Source organism: Paroedura picta, chromosome 1 (genome assembly GCF_049243985.1).
Source record: "Paroedura picta isolate Pp20150507F chromosome 1, Ppicta_v3.0, whole genome shotgun sequence".
Taxonomy (NCBI): Eukaryota; Metazoa; Chordata; class Lepidosauria; order Squamata; family Gekkonidae; genus Paroedura; species Paroedura picta.
The window spans coordinates 119,396,704-119,416,686 of record NC_135369.1 but is presented as its reverse complement, the minus strand read 5'-3'; the positions used below and the strand labels follow the sequence as shown (position 1 = coordinate 119,416,686).

General features: G+C 41.0%; 1 protein-coding gene across 3 annotated transcripts in view; it reads left to right on the top strand.

Annotated features, from left to right (window-relative positions):
* The window catches only part of DSE (dermatan sulfate epimerase), a 40,773-nt gene extending 28,861 nt beyond the window's left edge, over nt 1–11,912 (top strand). For all 3 annotated transcript variants that reach the window (XM_077301527.1, XM_077301519.1, XM_077301535.1), the window contains 4 exons: nt 1,456–1,709; nt 3,512–3,751; nt 8,164–8,371; nt 8,795–11,912. In XM_077301527.1, the coding sequence (XP_077157642.1) occupies nt 1,456–1,709; nt 3,512–3,751; nt 8,164–8,371; nt 8,795–10,547 (2,455 nt within the window). In that variant the 3' untranslated portion in view covers nt 10,548–11,912. The remainder of the gene's footprint in view (nt 1–1,455; nt 1,710–3,511; nt 3,752–8,163; nt 8,372–8,794) is intronic.
* The last annotated feature ends 8,071 nt before the right edge of the window (nt 11,913–19,983 follow it).

The window sequence follows — 19,983 nt, the reverse complement described above, 5'->3', positions numbered from 1 at the left end:
AGTATTATGTTTTGAAGGCAAATAAATGACTCCACACATGAGGACTTGCACAGTTCTGTGACTCTGATATTTGTAAAGCCTAACAGACTTTACATAAATTAAACTATTTGCATTTCTGCAGTTCCATTACGCTATTCACCTGATCTGAAATGTGACTAGAACTGAAAGACTATTCTTCTGACATGTTATATACCCCTTTAAGTAATATGAATTGTGGGTCCAATGCAAAAATGAACAGTGGAGCAGACCACTTATGGAAAGCTTTTGTTCTAAGATTGACTCCTCCCCATCCATGTGTATATTGGTTTGTATTGTTATTAAGTAATTTATATCCACTGATATACTATCATTGGAAAAGTACAGTGTGAAAGCTAGCATAGTGGGATAGGCACATCAAGGCATTTTTACACTGGGCATTGCACATGTTTTATTTCTTGTGCATTGAGCATGATGCAGCAAAATGTAATTACTCCTATGTCTCATTGATTTCCGTAGATGAAGATGCAGCTCATACGCTTCATTCCCACTGAAACTAATTAAGCTTGATTTTTTGCTGGATCCTGTCCAGTTTTTGTAGATATAAAACTGTTAAGTAGACAGCTTATCACCTTTTATACCAGGTAATAATTGCCTAAACACCTTGGAACAAATAATAATAAAAAATAATAAAACACATAAAACTCAGCATGGCTTGACTAAAGCACGCAGATATTTTTACTATACTGTTTATTGTTTATATATGCACACTACACTTACCTAGGTGTCATTATTATATAAAATGTGAAATATAGGTAATGACCATATCAGAGGGATATGGGGATTCTTTTTTTTCTGGGCCGGGGGAGGCCAATCAATACACACAGAGTTCTTCTGCTACAAGGGCTGCACTTTTCTTTCATGAGACAAGCTGTATTAATGGGGCAGGCTTCAATCACAAGAGATTCCTATGTGTTTCACAGCACAGGTGATACTTCCAAGGTGACTGATTTACAGGCTGCAATCCAGAGCTCCTGTTTACATATAAATTTTAATAATCAAAGCAGAGTGTCTGCATTTTTTCTCTCTCCTGATTTGCATCACTTCCGCTGAGAAAAACAGAACCTTTCCAAGGCAATTGGTACAATAAATTTTATATATCAATAATTTGGTCCTTAAAAATTATTGATATATACAATTTATTGTACCAATTGCCTTGGAAAGGTTCTGTTTTACTCTGTATATGTTTTGAACCTTTCTTCCTTTTTCGTATTGTCACTTCCGCTGAGGACAGTCCTGGTGTTTCTGGATTTTCAAAGCCATTTATTGATCATATTGAGAGGTTACTTTTGGAAAGTAATTGGCAGCTGTGGTGTACTTTGCCTGTTTCTATTACAACATTGTCCACATTTGTTTCTTCTTCAAAACAAAATGCATGCAGATAAAATGAAAAGCTGACAAAATCTTTGTCTTTCACAGGTTAGTAAAGGATGCCCCATGGGATGAGGTTCCTCTTGCTCATTCTTTGGTTGGATTTGCCACTGCCTATGATTTTTTGTACAACTACCTTAGCAAGTCTCAGCAGGAGAGATTTCTTGAGGTGATTGCCAATGCCTCAGGATACATGTATGAAGCGTCATATAGGCGTGGATGGGGCTTTCAGTACCTACACAATCACCAGCCTACCAATTGCATGGCCCTGTTGGCAGGAAGCCTGATTTTGATGAATCAAGGTATGTGCTAAATGATGAATAAGTCCCTTGCCTTTCCACAGTGAAATCACTCATGTTTGTCAGTTATAAGCAATATTTCAGTAGCTGATATAGTTGTTTGATACATGTTAATACACATTTAATGCAACCAGGTAGAATAGTGTGTTGGGGCCTGCATGAACTATACTGCAGTCTTTCCTCATAGGAAAGTAGTCCAATTCCTTTATCATTGTAGTTATTCTTCCATATCTCTTTTGGAAATAGAGCAATCAAGTATTGCACATATTATTTCAAAACCAGCCACACTGTACATTTCTAGAAAAGCATTACAGTACTGACCATTACTTTTCTTATGTTACCTACCTTCCAGTCAACTGATAAGGAACTGGATTTAGTAACATTTTTCCAGGCTTTTGTTAGAATTTCAGCAATTTCACTCTTAAAAATCTAGGTTTATGCCATTCACACATGTGTGTGTGAAGTACTTTCAAATCATGGCTAATTTGGGTAGTCAGATAGATATTCCCAAATTAGACCAAAGTGTGAGGCAAAACCTTTTAATGCAGAGAAAGTGGAACCCTGGCTAGTTGTAAGTGAAAGTCAGGAGTGTATTTCTTAAGATACTTGAGTGTGACATAGAGCTCTAGTCCCCTCAGAAGTTCCTGGATGACTGGTGCATCCAGGAAAGTAGAAAATTGTGGCACAAGCTGTGAGTGTACAGGTGAACTCCAGAAGACAAAGCTAAAAGAAAAATAAATACACACAATAAAGAAATCTCTCACCATTTCTGCGCTGGAGGCTCTGAACAAGGCTGCAGGCTAGAGCCGGGCAGGTTGCCTCACTTCTTACTGCTCCTGCACAGGGAAGCATTTGGCCCGATGCACCTCATCCACCCCAGATTTGTGCTTCTGCACGGGAGCCAGCACAGCAAAGTTCCCAGTGCAGAAGCGGTTAATGTAAAAGAAATCATAACATTTGCCAGGAAAGTCTGAACATCTGAAAAGCCAGTAATTAAGAACTAGAAGCTATAAACCACTGATTTGTTGAAGGAAACTTGATTCCATCTTCCACATCCCTTTCTGCCTTTGAAAATAAAACCTTTTATTTGTTTGTTAGTCAGAACACCTCAGTGCCATTCTGACAAAAGGACTGTATAAAGAAAAGGCTTCCAGAAATTCCCAGGGCTGAATAAAGTCAAAGAGATCAAACAGTGACTGGGTGGGACAGTGAGCTTCATTTTGGAGGCAAAATTTACCTCAGTGTGGAAAAAGGGGGTAAAGAGGTATCCATCATAACTTGAAAACAGTGGGAAAAGGTAAGGCATCATGTACAATCCTGTGGACTGATCTTCTAATAAGCTGAAAATTTCCACACATTATTTCAAGATGCTCTTCATACTCTTAAACACTAGAATACTATGATCCAGAGAAAAAGATACAGGGCACAATTGGCACTTTATCGTCCCACCCTCTTTCCTTCCATCCTTTGCTGGGCATGAGCACTTTGCAATTTGCATAATCCTAATTGTTATGCTAATGTAGATTCAGCTGGCCTTCTCAGCAAGGCTGTTCAGAGCATGACTTCACTGTGTGTACAAGTGGGAGAATGGATTGGATCTTTGTGTTTTGTTTGGAGCTCTATTAGTACAGCTTAAGATTCACAATTATTTCCTCAATATTCAGTTGGATATTTACATGTATTTCTCATAGCCCTAATCTATTTCTGTCGATATCTATATACCTATTTCCTTTGATGTTTAAAAAGATAAAATGTAACTATGAGGCAAACTTTTGTGAATGTTATCTCTTTTGTTATCCTATCAGGTTATCTTCAAGAAGCATATGTGTGGACGAAGCAAGTCCTGGCAATTATGGAGAAGTCCATAGTTCTGCTACAAGAAATAACAGATGGTTCCCTCTATGAAGGAGTAGCTTACGGAAGTTATACCACCAGATCTCTTTTCCAGTACATATTCCTTGTTCAACGACACTTTGGCATTAACCATTTTAAACACCCCTGGCTTAAACAGCATTTTGCCTTTATGTACAGGACAGTATTACCAGGTTAGTAGTTAAGACTAATCAATTTCAAAATGAGTAATACATTTCTAGTGAAGACTTTTATTGGAAGATCCTTATCCTCAACTGGCTGCTCCTCACCCTTTTTCACCTAGGCCCATTATGCACGGCTGCCGAAACGGCGATTTCAGGTCACATGGAAAATGCGGAGGGGGGGCACACCAGTTATGCACGGGATGGGGCGCGACGGCGGGAAACCCCAGAGTAACCGATTATGCACGCGGCGATCCCAGCACCACCTCTGGTTGCGCCCCAGTCACCCGGAAGCTGCGCTTCTTCTGCGTTTCGCTAATGCGGCTTTTTCGGCAGCATGCACCAAAGCTGCAGCCGGTTGCAGCCGGCTCCGTGCATTATCGGTGATTTTAGTCGCCGCCATTCCACTCCGAATGTGCGTTATTCCCCCCGTGCATAATGGGTCCTAGTGTTCATTTATAGTAGAACATCCTTAAAGACCAAGAGTCAAAGCTCCTCTCAACCAATCATCTCACAAAGGGAACTTTGGGCCTCAAAAGCTTATATCACAAAAATGTTCTTGGTCTCTGAAATGCTGCTGGACTTAAATTTGGCAGTTCTGCTATGCCTTCTATCAACTATCAGTCATCTTTATCTTTAACCAACTTAAACCATAATAACATTCAGGGTGCGTGCAGAAGACTCACTCCTTACCTCATTGGCCCTCCATGGCCCAGGGAGGGCCAATTGCCCTCCTCTTCATCTTACTGCGGCTTGCCAGGTGGAAGAGGAGCTGGCCTCTCTGAAGGGCCCTGCTGCTGGTAAGCTGCCCCATCCTCATCCTCCATCTCCCCCAGGCAAGAGAGGTAAGCCAGCTGCTTCCTTTGCCTCCTATGTTGGTTTCAACTTTCAGCTCACTGCTAGAAGCAAGCACAAACAAGCTGATAGGAAGGCAGAGAGAACCAATATTTCAAAAACAGAATGCCAAGAGACAGACAATGCAGTTAATGTCTTGACTCAGTCCAGTGAGTCAAGGGTTTGTTCAGACAATCCAAAGGCATCAGCAGAAGGAGCAGTTTACAGATAACTGAAAAGTTGTGTCCACAGCCCACCTTGTGATGACTCACAGGCCTCTTCAGTCAGCAACTGTCTCACTAACTTGGTGTGGTACTTTTTAAATTGGAGCTCTCTTCCAGCACATAACTGGCATTGCTTAATTAGCTCATGGAAGCTAGGTGGACATACAGAGCAGGGAGCTGCAGCAAATCCAATTTCCCACGTATACACTAGCTTTCCCCTCTTCAACTGTGTCTAAGGATTGTACTAGGTTGTTTCTCAGCATTGTCCTTCCGACAAAATTTATACAATACCACAAGCACCACAAAACCTGTTTCCTCATACAGGGTTGGCTCCAGCATGGACACCAGGATAATGGATCTTGCCCTTGTTTGCTCCTCCCCTGTAGCTGGATGGGTCCACTTTGTCTCTCTTCTTATAAAGTGGTAATAGGATAGCATGTCTCCAAGTGAGTGGCACAACTGTTACATTTATCTGAGTGAATACAGTTGCCAATAGATCCTTCTACCATGACATCAGCTTTGAATAGAATGGTATGGTAATTCACCAAAAACAAATTCAGCAATAATATGGAAATGTTAGCATTATTATTTTAAACTCTTAGAAATAACTATCTTCCAATTACATGGCACTCATTTTTATCAGTAAAATCAGAGTCCAGTAGCACCTTTAAGACTAACAAAGATTTATTCAGGGCGTGAGCTTTCGAGTGCAAGCACTCTTCATCTTGCACTCGAAAGCTCACGCCCTGAATAAATCTTTGTTGGTCTTAAAGGTGCTACTGGACTCTGATTTTATTGTGCTAATTCAGACCAACATGGCTACCCATTTGTATCCATTTTTAACAGCATGTTTTATAAAGATTCTTTTAAATAATTAAATTTGTTTGTCTAAGTATTCTTCCCTTTTCAACTAAATAATGGTGAAAGGGGGTTTACCACAAAAAAGAATGTAAATAATGCATACATTTCTCACAGTGCACAAAAAGCTGCTTTAAACCTTTGAAGGTTACAAAAACGGCTACATATTCAGACTATCGAAGGATTGAGGTTGGAGCCATGTGAAATTAAGAACTAAAGATCAGCATATTTGTTTGTTTGTTTGTTTGTTTATTTATTTATTTATATTTCTCCTTTCTGCTCAGTCAGGGCTCCGGATCTGTGGGGCATTAGATTTTTGTTTGTCAGGCATCATAACCCCCTATGCCAAATGGCAGTCTACTTTTCAAGATGAGGGTCACTTCAGAATCAGCCTGTAATATAGCATGAATGTCATTGTACAAAGTATTTAAAAAATAAATATCCCATGAAGAGTGTGCAAGTTCTTAAGTGCTCCTTTGTATCTCAGCCAGAATTAATAACTTTATAAAATGGGGAGGGGGGTGTCAACTCCTGTGAAGCAGATGTATGGGTTTCTTCTGGAGACCACATGTCAAAGGATTACTGAGATAGGCAGTGAAATATTTTTCACAATCCATGTATGAGGTCAAAAGAAGGTAAGCTAAATCATGTTAGTTAAATCAGGATTTGTGGGCACTGTGCTCTTTGGCAATTAGCTGAACACCTGGAAAGCCCAATGACTCAGTAAGTCAACAGAGACCAAACTAGAAATGGAGAGGGGTGGGGGGAGAGGGAGAGGGTTTAAATCACTTTAAGCTATTCTTGCTGTGATAGATTATGTTAACATCTTCTTACTGCTCATACCAAAGAGAAAGTGGAGTAGAAGCATTTGTAATATGCAAATTACCATTCTGCCCAAGTTTTGTAATGCAAATCTAGTTTTTACATTTGTGTTACAATCCAGTTGAACCAAGGCCCACTTTAGGTCTCCTTTGAGCTTGAACTGAGATCACAAGATGAGTTCTGCAAATCAGTAGAGCAAGAGGCAGTTGCATTCACTTTATGAAGAAAACTGTTCTTTATTGAAATCCTGTTATAAGCATTCTTAGTTTGAAATTAAGGAACAAAAGATTATATTAAATTCTTATACTGAGTATCTACCATAGAGTAAAATATGACATTATTCTAGATCACAGTGTTGTTGTTAGGTGCGAAGTCGTGTCGGACCCATCGCGACCCCATGGACAATGATCCTCCAGGCCTTCCTGTCCTATACCATCCCCCGGAGTCCATTTAAGTTTGCACCTACTGCTTCAGGGACTCCATCCAGCCACCTTATTCTCTGTCATCCCCTTCTTCTTTTGCCCTCAATCGCTCCCGGCATTAGGCTCTTCTCCAGGGAGTCCTTCTCATGAGGTGGCCAAAGTATTTGAGTTTCATCTTCAGGATCTAGCCTTCTAAGGAGCAGTCCGGGCTGATCTAGGACTGACCGGTTTGTTCACCTTGCAGTCCAAGGGACTCGCAAGAGTCTTCTCCAGCACCAGTGTTCAAAAGCCTCAATTCTTTGACGTTCGGCCTTCCTTATGATCCAACTTTCACAGCCATACATTGCAACTGGGAAGACCATAGCCTTGACTAGATGCACTTTTGTTGGCAGGGTGATGTCTCTGCTTCTTAGGATGTAGTCTAGATTTGCCATAGCTTTCCTCCCCAGTCCCCATCTGCAGTGATCTTGGAGCCCAGGAAAATAAAATCTGTTACTACCTCCATTTCTTCCCCATCTATTTGCCAGGAATTGAGAGGGCCGGATACCATGATCTTTGTTTTCTTGATGTTGAGTTTCAAGTCAACTTTTGCACTCTCCTCCTTCGCCCGCATCAACAGGCTCTTTAGGTCCTCTTTGCTTTCTGCCATTAGAGTGGTATCATCTGCATATCTGAGGTTGTTGATATTTCTCCCTGCAATCTTGATCCCAATTTGTGACTCATCTAACCCCGCCTTTCTCATGATGTGCGCTGCATACAAGTTAAATAGGCAAGGTGACAGTATACAGCCTTGCTGAACTCCTCTCTCAATTTTGAACCAATCAGTGATTCCATGCCCGGTTCTCACTGTTGCTTCTTGACCTGCATATAGGTTTCTCAAGAGACAGATAAGATGCTCTGGTATTCCCAACTCTTTAAGAACTTGCCACAATTTGTTGTCAATGAAGCAATAGTAAATGTTTTTCTGGAACTCCCTAGCTTTCTCCATGATCCAGTGTATGTTGGCAATTTGATCTCAAGTTCCTCTGCCTCTTTTAAATCTTGCCTGTACTTCTGGAAGTTCTCGGTCTACATATTGCTGGAGTCTAGCTTGTAGGATTTTGAGCATAACTTTGCTAGTATGAGAAATGACCACAATAGGAGTTTTGAAACTGTTAAGGTCCCTTGAATGCTTTTGATTGTAATGGGAGAACTCTCTTGCTGTTTAAATATCCAATACTGGGTAGTTCACGTTATGTATGTGTATGTGTGTTTTACTTCATAGGTTTCCAAAGGACTGTTGCTATTGCAGACTCCAACTACAACTGGTTTTATGGACCAGAAAGCCAACTGGTATTTCTAGACAAATTTGTTATGCGCAATGGAAGTGGAAACTGGTTAGCTGATCAGATCAGGAGGAATCGTGTACTGGAAGGCCCAGGAACACCATCCAAAGGACAACGCTGGTGTACTCTTCACACTGAATTTCTCTGGTACGACACAAGCAAACTTAAGTGGCCCATGATCATTCGTCGTTCACATGAAAACTAAGTGGCCTATGCTCATTGTCTTATATGTAATAATGTAGCATTTTCATTCTTTAAACCCTAACAAGAAAGCTGGCTCTTCCTGATGTTTCAAAAACTTGCATGATCTTTGAGAGAGGCTGTATAATATAGACATTATAATTGATTGTCACAGATGGTGACATTTAACTGCAAGATGGTATTCCAGGTGGTTATACATATTCCAGTTTCTATTGAATGACAGTTTCCATAGGACAAGTTGTTTCCAGTCTTGCCTTTAGCATTGTTATCTGTGTTAATGTGTTGCACTTAAATATTGGTCTCTAAATAAATAATACCAGCTTTATTGTCTTGGTATCAAACTACTCTCTCTTTTTTATTTTTTGAAAGGTATGATTCCAGCCTGGGTTCTGTTCCTCCACGGGACTATGGAATACCAAAGCTGCATTATTTTGAGGACTGGGGAGTTGTAACGTACGGAAGTGCTCTGCCAGCTGAAATCAATAGACCCTTTCTCTCCTTCAAATCAGGAAAGCTGGGAGGACGTGCAATATTTGATATTGTGCACCGGAACAAGTACAAAGAATGGATCAAAGGCTGGAGGAACTTCAATGCTGGCCACGAGCATCCTGATCAGAACTCTTTTACTTTTGCTCCCAATGGTGTGCCTTTCATAACAGAAGCTCTGTATGGACCAAAGTATACATTTTTAAACAATGTGCAGATGTTTGCTCCAGCTGTATCAAAGAGCTGTTTTTACCCATGGGAAGGGCAGGTTACAGAAGATTGTTCATCAAAATGGTTGAAATATAAACACGATCTGGCTGCAGATTGTCAAGGAAGAGTTGTTGCTGCTATGGAAAGAGGTGGGATCATCTTTATCAGGGGTGAAGGAGTGGGTGCTTACAACCCCAAGCTAAAACTGAAAAGCCTCCAAAGAAATCTATTACTTCTCCATCCTCAGCTCCTCTTATTAGTGGACCAGATTCATCTTCATGATGACAGTCCACTGGAGGTGGCAACCAGCTTCTTTCACAATGTGGATGTGCCTTTTGAAGAAACGGTTATTGATGATGTCCACGGGGCCTTCATTAGACAGCGAGATGGGATATACAAGATGTACTGGATGGATGACAGTGGCAACAGTGAGAAAGCTGTTGTTGCCTCAAGAATGTATCCCAGAGGCTACCCTTACAATGGAACAAACTATGTGAATGTTACAACTCACCTGAAAAGCCCCATCACCAGAGCTGTCTATCTCTTCATAGGTCCTTCCTTAGAGGTCCAAAGCTTTAATGTCCATGGGAATTCTCAGCAACTGGATGTTTTCATAACAACAGGTGAACATGCCTATGCTGCTTATTTGTGGACTGGTGAGGATAAAAGCCACTCTGTCTTTGCACAAGTTATTGCAGACCGCCAAAAAATTCTGTTTGAGCGAACCTCTACCATTAGGAGTGCAGCAGCCTCAGAGATAAGGGATTATGTTGGGTTAGTAGAACAAAACTTACAGCATTTCAAGCCTGTCTTCCAGCAGCTGGAGAAACAGATCCTTTCCCGCGTACGGAACACAGACAGCTTCAGAAAGACTGCTGAGCGCTTGCTGCAGTTTTCAGATAAGAGACAGACAGAGGAAGCCATTGATAGGATATTTGCCATCTCTCAGCAACAGCAGCAGCAAGGCAGGGGGAAGAGGAACAGGAAGGTAGCTAAAGGGTTTGTTGATGCTGGCCCTGACATTTTTGCACAGATTGAAGTCAACGAAAGAAAAGTTCGTCAAAAGGCACAGACTTTGGCTCAAAAAGAATTGCCTGTGGATGAAGACGAGGAGATGAAAGATCTTCTCGATTTTGCAGATATCACCTATAGACAGCATAAAAACAGTATACTGGTCAAAGGCCAATCTGGCCTGACACACTTGTTGGCTACTGCTCGAAGCAGTGCTTCCTCAGTGTCAGCATCATACACGCGACTTTTCCTCATTCTGAACATAGTTATTTTCTTTGTCATGCTTGCAATGCAGCTGACCTGGTTCCAGAAGGCCAAGAGTCTGCACAGCCAAAGATGTCTCTATGCAGTCTTGCTCATTGACAGTTGTATATTATTGTGGCTGTATTCCTCTTGTTCTCAGTCACAGTGCTAGCTAGAAGACCAGGAGTTTCTTGACCTTTTATGAGTACAAACATCTGTGCTACACAGTGACCCTGAGCTGATTTTGTTCCATTTCTGACACATTCCAGGAAACAGCTGTGGAATGCCTGAATCCATTCAGTCAGGGAAGGTAAAATGGCCATTGGACACATTTCTCAGAGAACAAAGTCCAATCCAGACATGAGTCAAGTTGGGATATGGCCTGTGAATGAATGTCATGTGTTTTTGTTTTGAACTCAGTGTGTGGCATTACATTTTTTTAATTTCAATGTAAAATCCCCCCTTTCAAGAGCTGTTTCCTAATTTTTGTTTGTACGTTTTAACAGCCACCTGTCTGACTGTTGACACATGCAACAAGGATTTTAACTGGTGGATGGGCTTTGTTCCTTCCACTAACCCAAAGTTGATTATACGAAGAGAGTTGTTGACAGATTGCAATAGAGTCGTTTGTCACCTCTTTCTTCCTTAAATAGTTGGTACTGCAATTAAAATAAAATGTTTTCAGTCAGCCACCACTCAGAGAGAAGATGATAGCAAATATTTGCTCTATCCAACCCTAACCCCACCCCCCTATTAGGACCATTTAAATCCTGTTATTCCTTCCAATGTGTGGTAGAAAGCCAGGTGTGGCTAACAAAGAGCAATGACCTCCATGAAGGCTGCCCCTGTCCTTAAATGTTAAACTGTGACACCTCCACCATTCATCCCTCTATTCCCTTTCTTGTCCTATATAGGCTGTGAAAAGGATGAACAAAGACTTCAATGTGGTTTGCTCAGTGATGGTTTCTGTGGACATACTAGCCGTCATTGATCTATCATCGCAGGTAGAACTTCCATAGCGTCTTCAGTGCTTTTCAGTGGGCTTGTAATCATCAAATGCTGAGTGATGAAGTGATATCTGTGAATAGGAGAACCAGACTGTAGTTTGTCTGAAGAAGGCAGGATTGCATCTTGGGGAGAGGGTTTATAACAGGGATATGGGGGGGGGGGGCTATATGGACAGGGTATAGGTATACTTGCATGTGTGCTGGGTCTGCAGAGCTGCTTCTGAATAAAAGTTCCTGTCTTTCTGTGGAAAGCCATGTTGGGAAGTGTTGATAGATAGACCTTTGATCTCTTGGACATCAAAGTTCCCACAATATCAAACAACTCCTGGTACAATAAGTATTATTGTTTCTAAAAGTATTGAATGTGACACTCTGGTGTGCGACAATCATGGGACTAATTTTTAAATCCTGGTTATTTGAAAAGTAGAATGAACTGAAGATCTAGTTTATGATGGTATTCTTGAAGAAAAAAATCTTCAAATACATTTTGCTAAATAAACAGACTATAAATGTCTCAGTTATACACTTGTTTTACTTGTTGATTACTTGTTTTTGTTTTTACACATATTGATCTTACAGAGGTTGTTACATGGAAGGGGCACTCACAGCTTTGACATTTTGAAGAAATGACTGCAAAACCATTTGGGTATCTATGGGCTGGTTTCCCATGATGGTCAAGTCATGGGAAATGTACATGAGAATGTACAATTTATATATAGTAGCTTTTTATGCAATTGAAGGTAATCTGTACCTTCTATATGGTAGATTCTACCTGCGTTGAGGCTTGGGTGGTTTTTCCCATTTTTAAATTTTTTTTAGAAGCAAAGTATTTATTCAATTTACCATGATCTATCCTTACAGAAGTTCAAGACATGAACCCTTTTCCTTTGTCCTGGAGGGCAAAGAACGTTCCAAGGATTGGCTAATAGCCTCTGCAAGATCTGTAGTGGTTTTTCACATTGTTGGTATGGTTGATGATGCACTACAGCAGCAACATGGCAACTTTCCATGCCCCAGTCCCCCCAAAAACAGCACTCTCCCCTTCCTCCAGGCCACTGGGCTTTTTAATTTGTATTTCAAGAAACAGCTGTTAATATACCATTATAAAAAGATGTGTAAAAGGTACTTTGAAATCCTATCTCTTATTCATCTTTTTAAAGTAAATCTCTAGTTCCTTCTGTTTTGGAGATATGACTTTCTCCATCTTTCTCCACATCAGAAGATACCCGAGACTTACTTTTTAAAAAACCATAAATCTAGGATTTCATTGAACCTGTTACACATCTTTTTATAACGCAATATCAAGAGCCAATTTTGTGTAGTGGTTAGATTGTTGGACTAGGATCTAGAAGACCCAGGTTCAAATTCCCAATCTGCCATAGAAGCTCAGTAGATGACCTTGGACCACTCTCACATTCTCAGCCTAAGCTACCTCATGACATTATGAGAATAAAATGGAGAATCAGAGAACAATGTAAGCTGATTTGGGTACACTATGGAGGAGGAAGATAGAGGAATATTAAATAAATCAATAGCAATACTCAGTTGCCATGTTTAAAAACATACACTCACCACCACCCAAAAAAAAAAAAAACTCTCCAGTGGCAGGAGGAGGAAGTGGCCACCATGGGGATGAGTCAGTGAAAATGGCTGCCACATAGTGGAGAAAATCCAAATTTCTTACCCAAATGGCAGACATCTTTACTGCAGTCTTTCCCAAAACTTCACAGCAAATCAGGTTTGAGAAACATCAGAAAACTAGAGAAACTTCAGGAAGGGCACAAACGTACCAGAGTTCTGTGAGGAAGCTGGAAAAAATGTCTTCCCTAAAGCATTGCACTCTGGGCTGATAACCCATGTGGAAATGACCAAATAATTATACTCAATAATCCTATCTAAAAAGAGATACTACCAAACATATAAGGTCTAGAAACAGTATAGCTGGGTGTTGTTTTTGTGAAGCAAAATTATATACTGCTTCTACATTCTACATATGTATCCGCATATTTTATTCATTCATTCATTCATTTGAATTATTGCCCGCCACTCCCTGACGGCTTGTGGTAAGTTACATTCGTCCGAATAAAAACCCCATTAAAACCCCAGACATGAAATCGCAATCATTAATCCAAAAAGAAGATACGGCAGAAAACAAATCCCTTGCTATTCTCAGTCCCACTTCCCCCAGAACATCTCATCGAGGGATGGAAGGTAGGAGGATGCAGATGTTACTTGCAAACTGTCACTCATTCCTGGAAGGGGGGGCATACAGATCTCCCTGGCCATACCACCCTCAACCATAGACCTCGGCCCTGGCCGAGACCAGTCAGGCTTTATTGGCGCTGGGAATAACCAACAAATTAGTACCCACAGAGCATAAAGCCCTGCGAGGGGCATAGAGCGACAGACGGCCCCTCAGATATTATATACACTTAATATTTAGATTTCTACCATATAATTAATTTCCTGGCTACTTTCAATGAGAAGACATGTCAAAAACTCTAGAGGTTGATTGATTTATCAGGTGAACAGCCATACATACTACCACAATGAGGTCAGTGCATTCCTATACATTTCAGAAGGAAAATAGAAAAGCAGGTGTAGATTCACAGGACAGCAAGGAACAAGTCTTCACCACAGAAGAAAAGGTTTTATTTAGGACTTACCTTCACACCAAAGGAATATGATAGCTGTTGCTTGTCGCTGATCAAATCCTCTGAAGATTATTTGAAAAATAATACAATAACATGACTTGCAAGATCTCCACTGTAGTGTGGCCCATCTGCCCACTGAATGCACAGCAGAATGTGACCACTGGTTTCAACACCATTTCAGCAACTGCTCAAAAGAGTGTTGGTCCTGGGCAGCTCCATATACTGTGTTGCTTGTTTTGAAAACAGAAACCTCTTGTATTCAGAACAACCTACAAGCAAGTCAGAAAGTCTACAAGGAGAGGTACTGGTGTCTCTTCAGGTTCTGGATATTGGAAGATGTCTTAATGCAGTGGTCCCCAACCTTTTTTCGGCTGGGGACCGGCAGGGCAACTGCCCCGCCCGCGCATGCGCGGCCCTGATTCCCTCTCCCCCCCTCCCGCAGTAAGAAGCTTCCCGGGCCGCAAGCTTACGGCCCGGGAAGTTTTTTACTGCAGGGGGGCGGGGAGAGGGAACCGCGGCCCGGCGCCCTGGCCTTCGCGGCCCGGCACCGGGCTGCGGACCGCACGTTGGGGACCACTGTCTTAATGGATCTTCCCAGCATTTTAAACATGTTAATAGAAGCGGAATTGGATACTAGTTCACATTGGCCCATACTGCAGGAGAGGGAACAGAAGAGGATTAATCCCCCCCTCCCAATTGTGAAACAATCACCTGCTTCATCCCTGCTGCTAACTTTTTCGATAATGAAATTTTTTCTTGAAAGTTGTGTTAACACAATTCCAAATTAGTGTCATTCATCAGAGGAGGTATTCAGGTTTTTCGCAAACTTGTTAGCAAGATGTTGGGAGCATTGGTCTATAATGGGATTGCTGCTTGTCATTTTGCAAAGTTAAATGGTCAAGATACAATGCCCACATTCATATTTTTTAATGGATTTTATTGGGGGTTTTAAAATGTTGTAACCCGCCACGAGCCGTAGGGGACTGGCGGGCAATAAATCGAAAGATAATAATAATAATAATAATAATAATAATAATAATAATAATAATAATAATAATAATAATAATAATATGAATGAAACTCCTTTCTTGCAAATAAGTGTTTTCTTGACATTAAAATGAGTGGGTTGGAGAGAGAGAAATAGTGTATCAGAAGATATTACCTGAATAAATATTGAGCGTCTATGTTTGAAAAATGTTTTCTTCTGTATTCATATGGGAGCCAGACAGCAGGTTCTGAAGATCTGTTTCCCATTCTGTTTATCTAAAGTAAAGCACCCCTTGAGAGATTGTCATCACATACTTTGCTTAACAGAGAGTAAAGCTCTGTCTTTCTTGAATATATTGACTAGCTCTTAGATATGGCATGTAATGTATAAAACCACATTATACCCCTCCAGTCAACAAAACAAACCTCAATAAACAATGAACAGCAGACCTTTGTTTCAAGTACCTAAAGAAAAAGACATTGAAAGGAATATTCTATTAACACTGAAGACCTACCATGAGATCCAAAGTTTCTAAGGGAAATGTAGAAGTGTGGAAAAGGAAATGGAAGTTTAGTAACCTCCTTCCTTTAATTGTCACTGATTTTTTTTAATGGTTAACAGACGCTCATAAATAGAATACGACACTTTGATTACTGTATCGCTCCTTGGGCTGATTCACAGGGCCATAGTGACTTTCTCGTTATTTGCTAAATTCTGTAATTCCATTGCAAAATGATACTTTGGCATATGGTTATCAGAATCTCCAACTCTCACTCAGTCCTGGAATCAGCCTTTGGAGAAGCTACAAATAACTGAGTTCACTGAAATTTTAGTAACAGCCCGAGGACTCCTTCAGACAACCTGGCTCCACAAAATCACATTGCAGGCTGGCTGTCACAAGAAAGAAATATCTTGGTACATTTTAATATATTTCTTGTGGCCGTGAATACGTGTGATATGGGCCAAGACAAAGGCATAGAAATACTATACTGCAAGTCAGCCTAATGCTGACAAAACTATGGGGAATATACAATAATGTGACTTATCTGCTTCTGGCCATAAGCAAATTGTGACTGGATACAGTCATGATCTATAACCAGCTCCTTCCAAAACCCTGTCTGAGTAATTTTAGCTGGGCGCACTGAGAAAATTATAAAGTTTTGGGTTTTAACTATATGTTTTAAATATTGTTACCTACCCTGAGTGATGCAGAAGGGCAGGATATAATTTATCATCATCATCATCATCATCATCACATAAGCTCCAAACTTGAATTCTCATAGCCATAGAGAAGGGATGGAAACATGGCTGACAATATGGTTGTGCCCAAGACAGAAAATCAGAGAGCCATTCTGCACCCGGAAAATAAAGTGAAAGGCTTACCTTTTGCTGATGCCATATTTTTGGCATTTACACGATGTCGTCAGCATCCAGCGTTCCAGCAGCAAACGGGTGGCTACATCTTCCATTTTAAATCATTATGTAGCACAAGTACCATGTAGCACAAGCGAGAAGAGAGCAACCAGAAAACACACACTAAGGAATGTTGTGGAGGCGAAGTAGCGCTATTTCCACCTCCAGTGCCCACCCTCACACCCGCCTCCCTCTCCCTTTTCCCGGGGATAGGGCTTTTTTTCTTTTTCTGAAGCAAACTGCCGGGTGTCAGGATTGTAGAATCTCTGTCATAAATTAGCTTGAGTTCCTCCATGTCAGTTATATTGTTTTATATTGCTTGGCGCCTGGTTGCTCCAGGTCCTGTATTCTTGCTAGCCATAAAAGTGAATAGTTTGTTTTGGTAACCTTATCACATGTTGTGGCCTCTCGCCTGAGCCTGGGTTTGTTGTCACCTCCTCAAGGTTATGAGAATGTATTTCTGTTTTTCTTACACATGTGTCTTTTCTCTGATTCCCCTCCCTTGGGAACTGTCAAGTTTTGAGCGGGAGAATTGTATTGATAAGCAGAAGCAAATCTGTACTCTAGTCAGATTTGACTTCTCAGTCCTTAGCGTGTAGTACTTTCCAATAAAGCTTTCTTTCATTAAGAAGCCTGTTGTGGGTTCTCTGTACGTTTGACACCGGGAGCAACGAATACACATTAAATCATCCAGGCAGAGCAAAAAAAAATTTCCTCCACAATTTAACACACAAAGCATGCCTCTCTAACCACCCCCCCAAAAAAAATGGGAACAAGATTACTTTTTTAAAGCTTCAAGGCTCATGATTCCAAAAAGGGTGACAGTAAAGTAAGTACTATGCATCTATGACTAGATGCATAGGCATAGCGACTGAGAAGTTTTACTTAAAAAAAAATGTTTGCATCGTGGTCCCTTTAAAACAGAGAAAAAGGTGATTGGCTGCCTGTCTTGATTGACAGGCATAGGAGAGTTGTGTGCATAGCACATTCCTCTCCTCCACCATTTCAAGCAGGCATGCAGAGTGCCAAGAAGCGTAAGAAGGCAGCAGAGGAGAGCGAGAGAGCCAGGAGGTGAGGAATCGCCAGAGGCACATTATTTTTAGCGTTACGCCATGGCGCTGACGTAACACTATATTTTCCATTGTGGGGAATGGCCCAGAATCTCTCCTAATGGGATTGCTTTTGCAATTTAAAAAATAATACATTAAATAATTAACAATTATCTGTCTTTAAATGGTATTTCAAAGCCTGTTTCTCAAGCAAACCACTCATTCTTCTTAAGGCATAGAATCATAGAATCAGAATCATAGAGTTGGAAGAGGCCATACAGGCCATCTAGTCCAACCCCCTGCTCAATACAGGATCAGCCCAAAGCATCCTAAAGAATCCAAGAAAAGTGTGTATCCAACCTTTGCTTGAAGACTGCCAGTGAGGGGGAGCTCACCACCTCCTTAGGCAGCCTATTCTGCTGAACTACTCTGACTGTGAAATATTTTTTCCTGATATCTAGCCTATATCGTTGTACTTGTAGTTTAAAGCCATTACTGCACGTCCTTTTCTCTGCAGCCAACGGGAACAGCATCCCGCCCTCCAAGTGGCAACCTTTCAAATACTTAAAGAAGGCTATCATGTCCCCTCTCAACCTCCTTTTCTCCAGGCTGAACATTCCCAAGTCCCTCAACCTATCTTCGTAGGGTTTGGTCCCTTGGCCCCAGATCATCCTCGTTGCTCTCCTCTGTACCCTTTCAATTTTAACTATGCCTTCTTGAATTGAGGCCTCCAGAACTGCACACAATACTCCAGGTGTGGTCTGACCAATGCCGTATACAATGGGACTATGACATCTTGTGATTTTGATGTGATGCCCCTGTTGATACAGCCCAAAATGGCATTTACCTTTTTTACCGCTGTATCATACTGCCTGCTCATGTTTAGCTTACAATCCACAAGTACCCCAAGGTCTTGTTCACACACAGTGTTACCTAGAAGCGTATCCCCCATCCAGTAGGCACGCTTTTCATTTTTCTGACCCAGATGTAGAACTTTACACTTATCTTTATTAAATTTCATCTTTTTCTCATTTGCCCAGTTTTCCAATGTGTTCAGATCTTGTTGAACTCTGTCTCTATCTTCTGGAGTATTTGCCAGTCCTCCCAATTTGGTGTCATCAGCAAACTTGATGAGTAGTCCCTTCACCCCCTCATCTAGATCATTAATAAATATGTTGAAAAGTACCGGACTGATCCCCGAACCCTGAGGTACCCTGCTACTCACCTCCCTCCAATCTGATGAAACACCATTGACAACAACTCGTTGAGTGCGGTTCTCTAACTGATTCCCTATCCACCTAACTATCTGAAAAACCAGATTGCAGTCCTTCAATTTATCCATCAGACTATCATGGGAAAGTCCTTAAAGAGGTCCCGAAGATGATGGACAAGGGTTGTGCAAGTTCTCTGGAAAGTTCTTTGAGCACTCTCAGGTGCATTTCATCCGGCCCAGGGGATTTGAACTCATCCAGTGCAGCTAAATGCCTCTTGACAACCTCTCTGTCCGTGTCAACTTGCCACCCAGACACTATCCCTTGGCTACTGCCATCTCTCGATGTGCCTAAACCCTTTGACCTGTGGGAAAAAACAGATGTAAAATAAGCGCTAAGCCTTTCTTCTTTCTCTGCATCTTCTGTTAGAGTTTGTCCATCTGCACTCGACAGTGGTCCTATTGCCTCCTTTACTTTACGTTTGCTCCTCACATAACTGAAAAATCTTTTCTTGTTACAGTGGGCTTCCCTGGCCAATCTTAGCTCACTCTCAGCTTGGGCCTTTCTGATGATTGGCCTTTCTGAAGGCAGCTCAAGGCTGAAATTATCATGATAAGTTTTACCTTTGCTGAAGCACCTTAAAATCAGAATTGATTCTTAATGACTGCAGTGATTTCTACGAGACTGGGTTTCATGATGAAGCAGTAAATGAGGATATGTTTGGGCCCACACAGGAGAAGATCTGTGCATACTTGGACTGGTTCCACAGCCTGTCTGTGTGTACAATTAGATCTACACAGGCTTTAATGTTACAGCTCAGTAACTCTGGTTTATCACAGACGCTCTTATAAACCATGTTTTTATAGAAGGTTTAATAATTTAATATTTGCTAATAAAAAGCTGCCAAGGCATGAACAGAAATAAATGCAGCTTTCCCACAGCTAACAGAAAAATTAATAGGAACAGATTTGCCATTTGAATGAAAATTTAAGCAAAGGTATGTTTAGATGACTAATTGTTATGGTGCTGTAGTGGAATTCTAATCAATGTAAAAGATGATGAGCAGTGGCTTTGCCTCCAAAGTGAACTCCAGCACTTAATTTTATTCACAATAAGAACCAATAATAATGGGTTTATGAACACTGTAGAACAGTGGTTCTCAACCTTCCTAATTCCTCATGTTGTGGTGACCCCCAACCATAACATTATGCAAGGGTTCTTTCACAGAAATTAAACTGAAACTAACCAATGGCGTGAAGATCCATTGTCCATGATAGTATATAAAT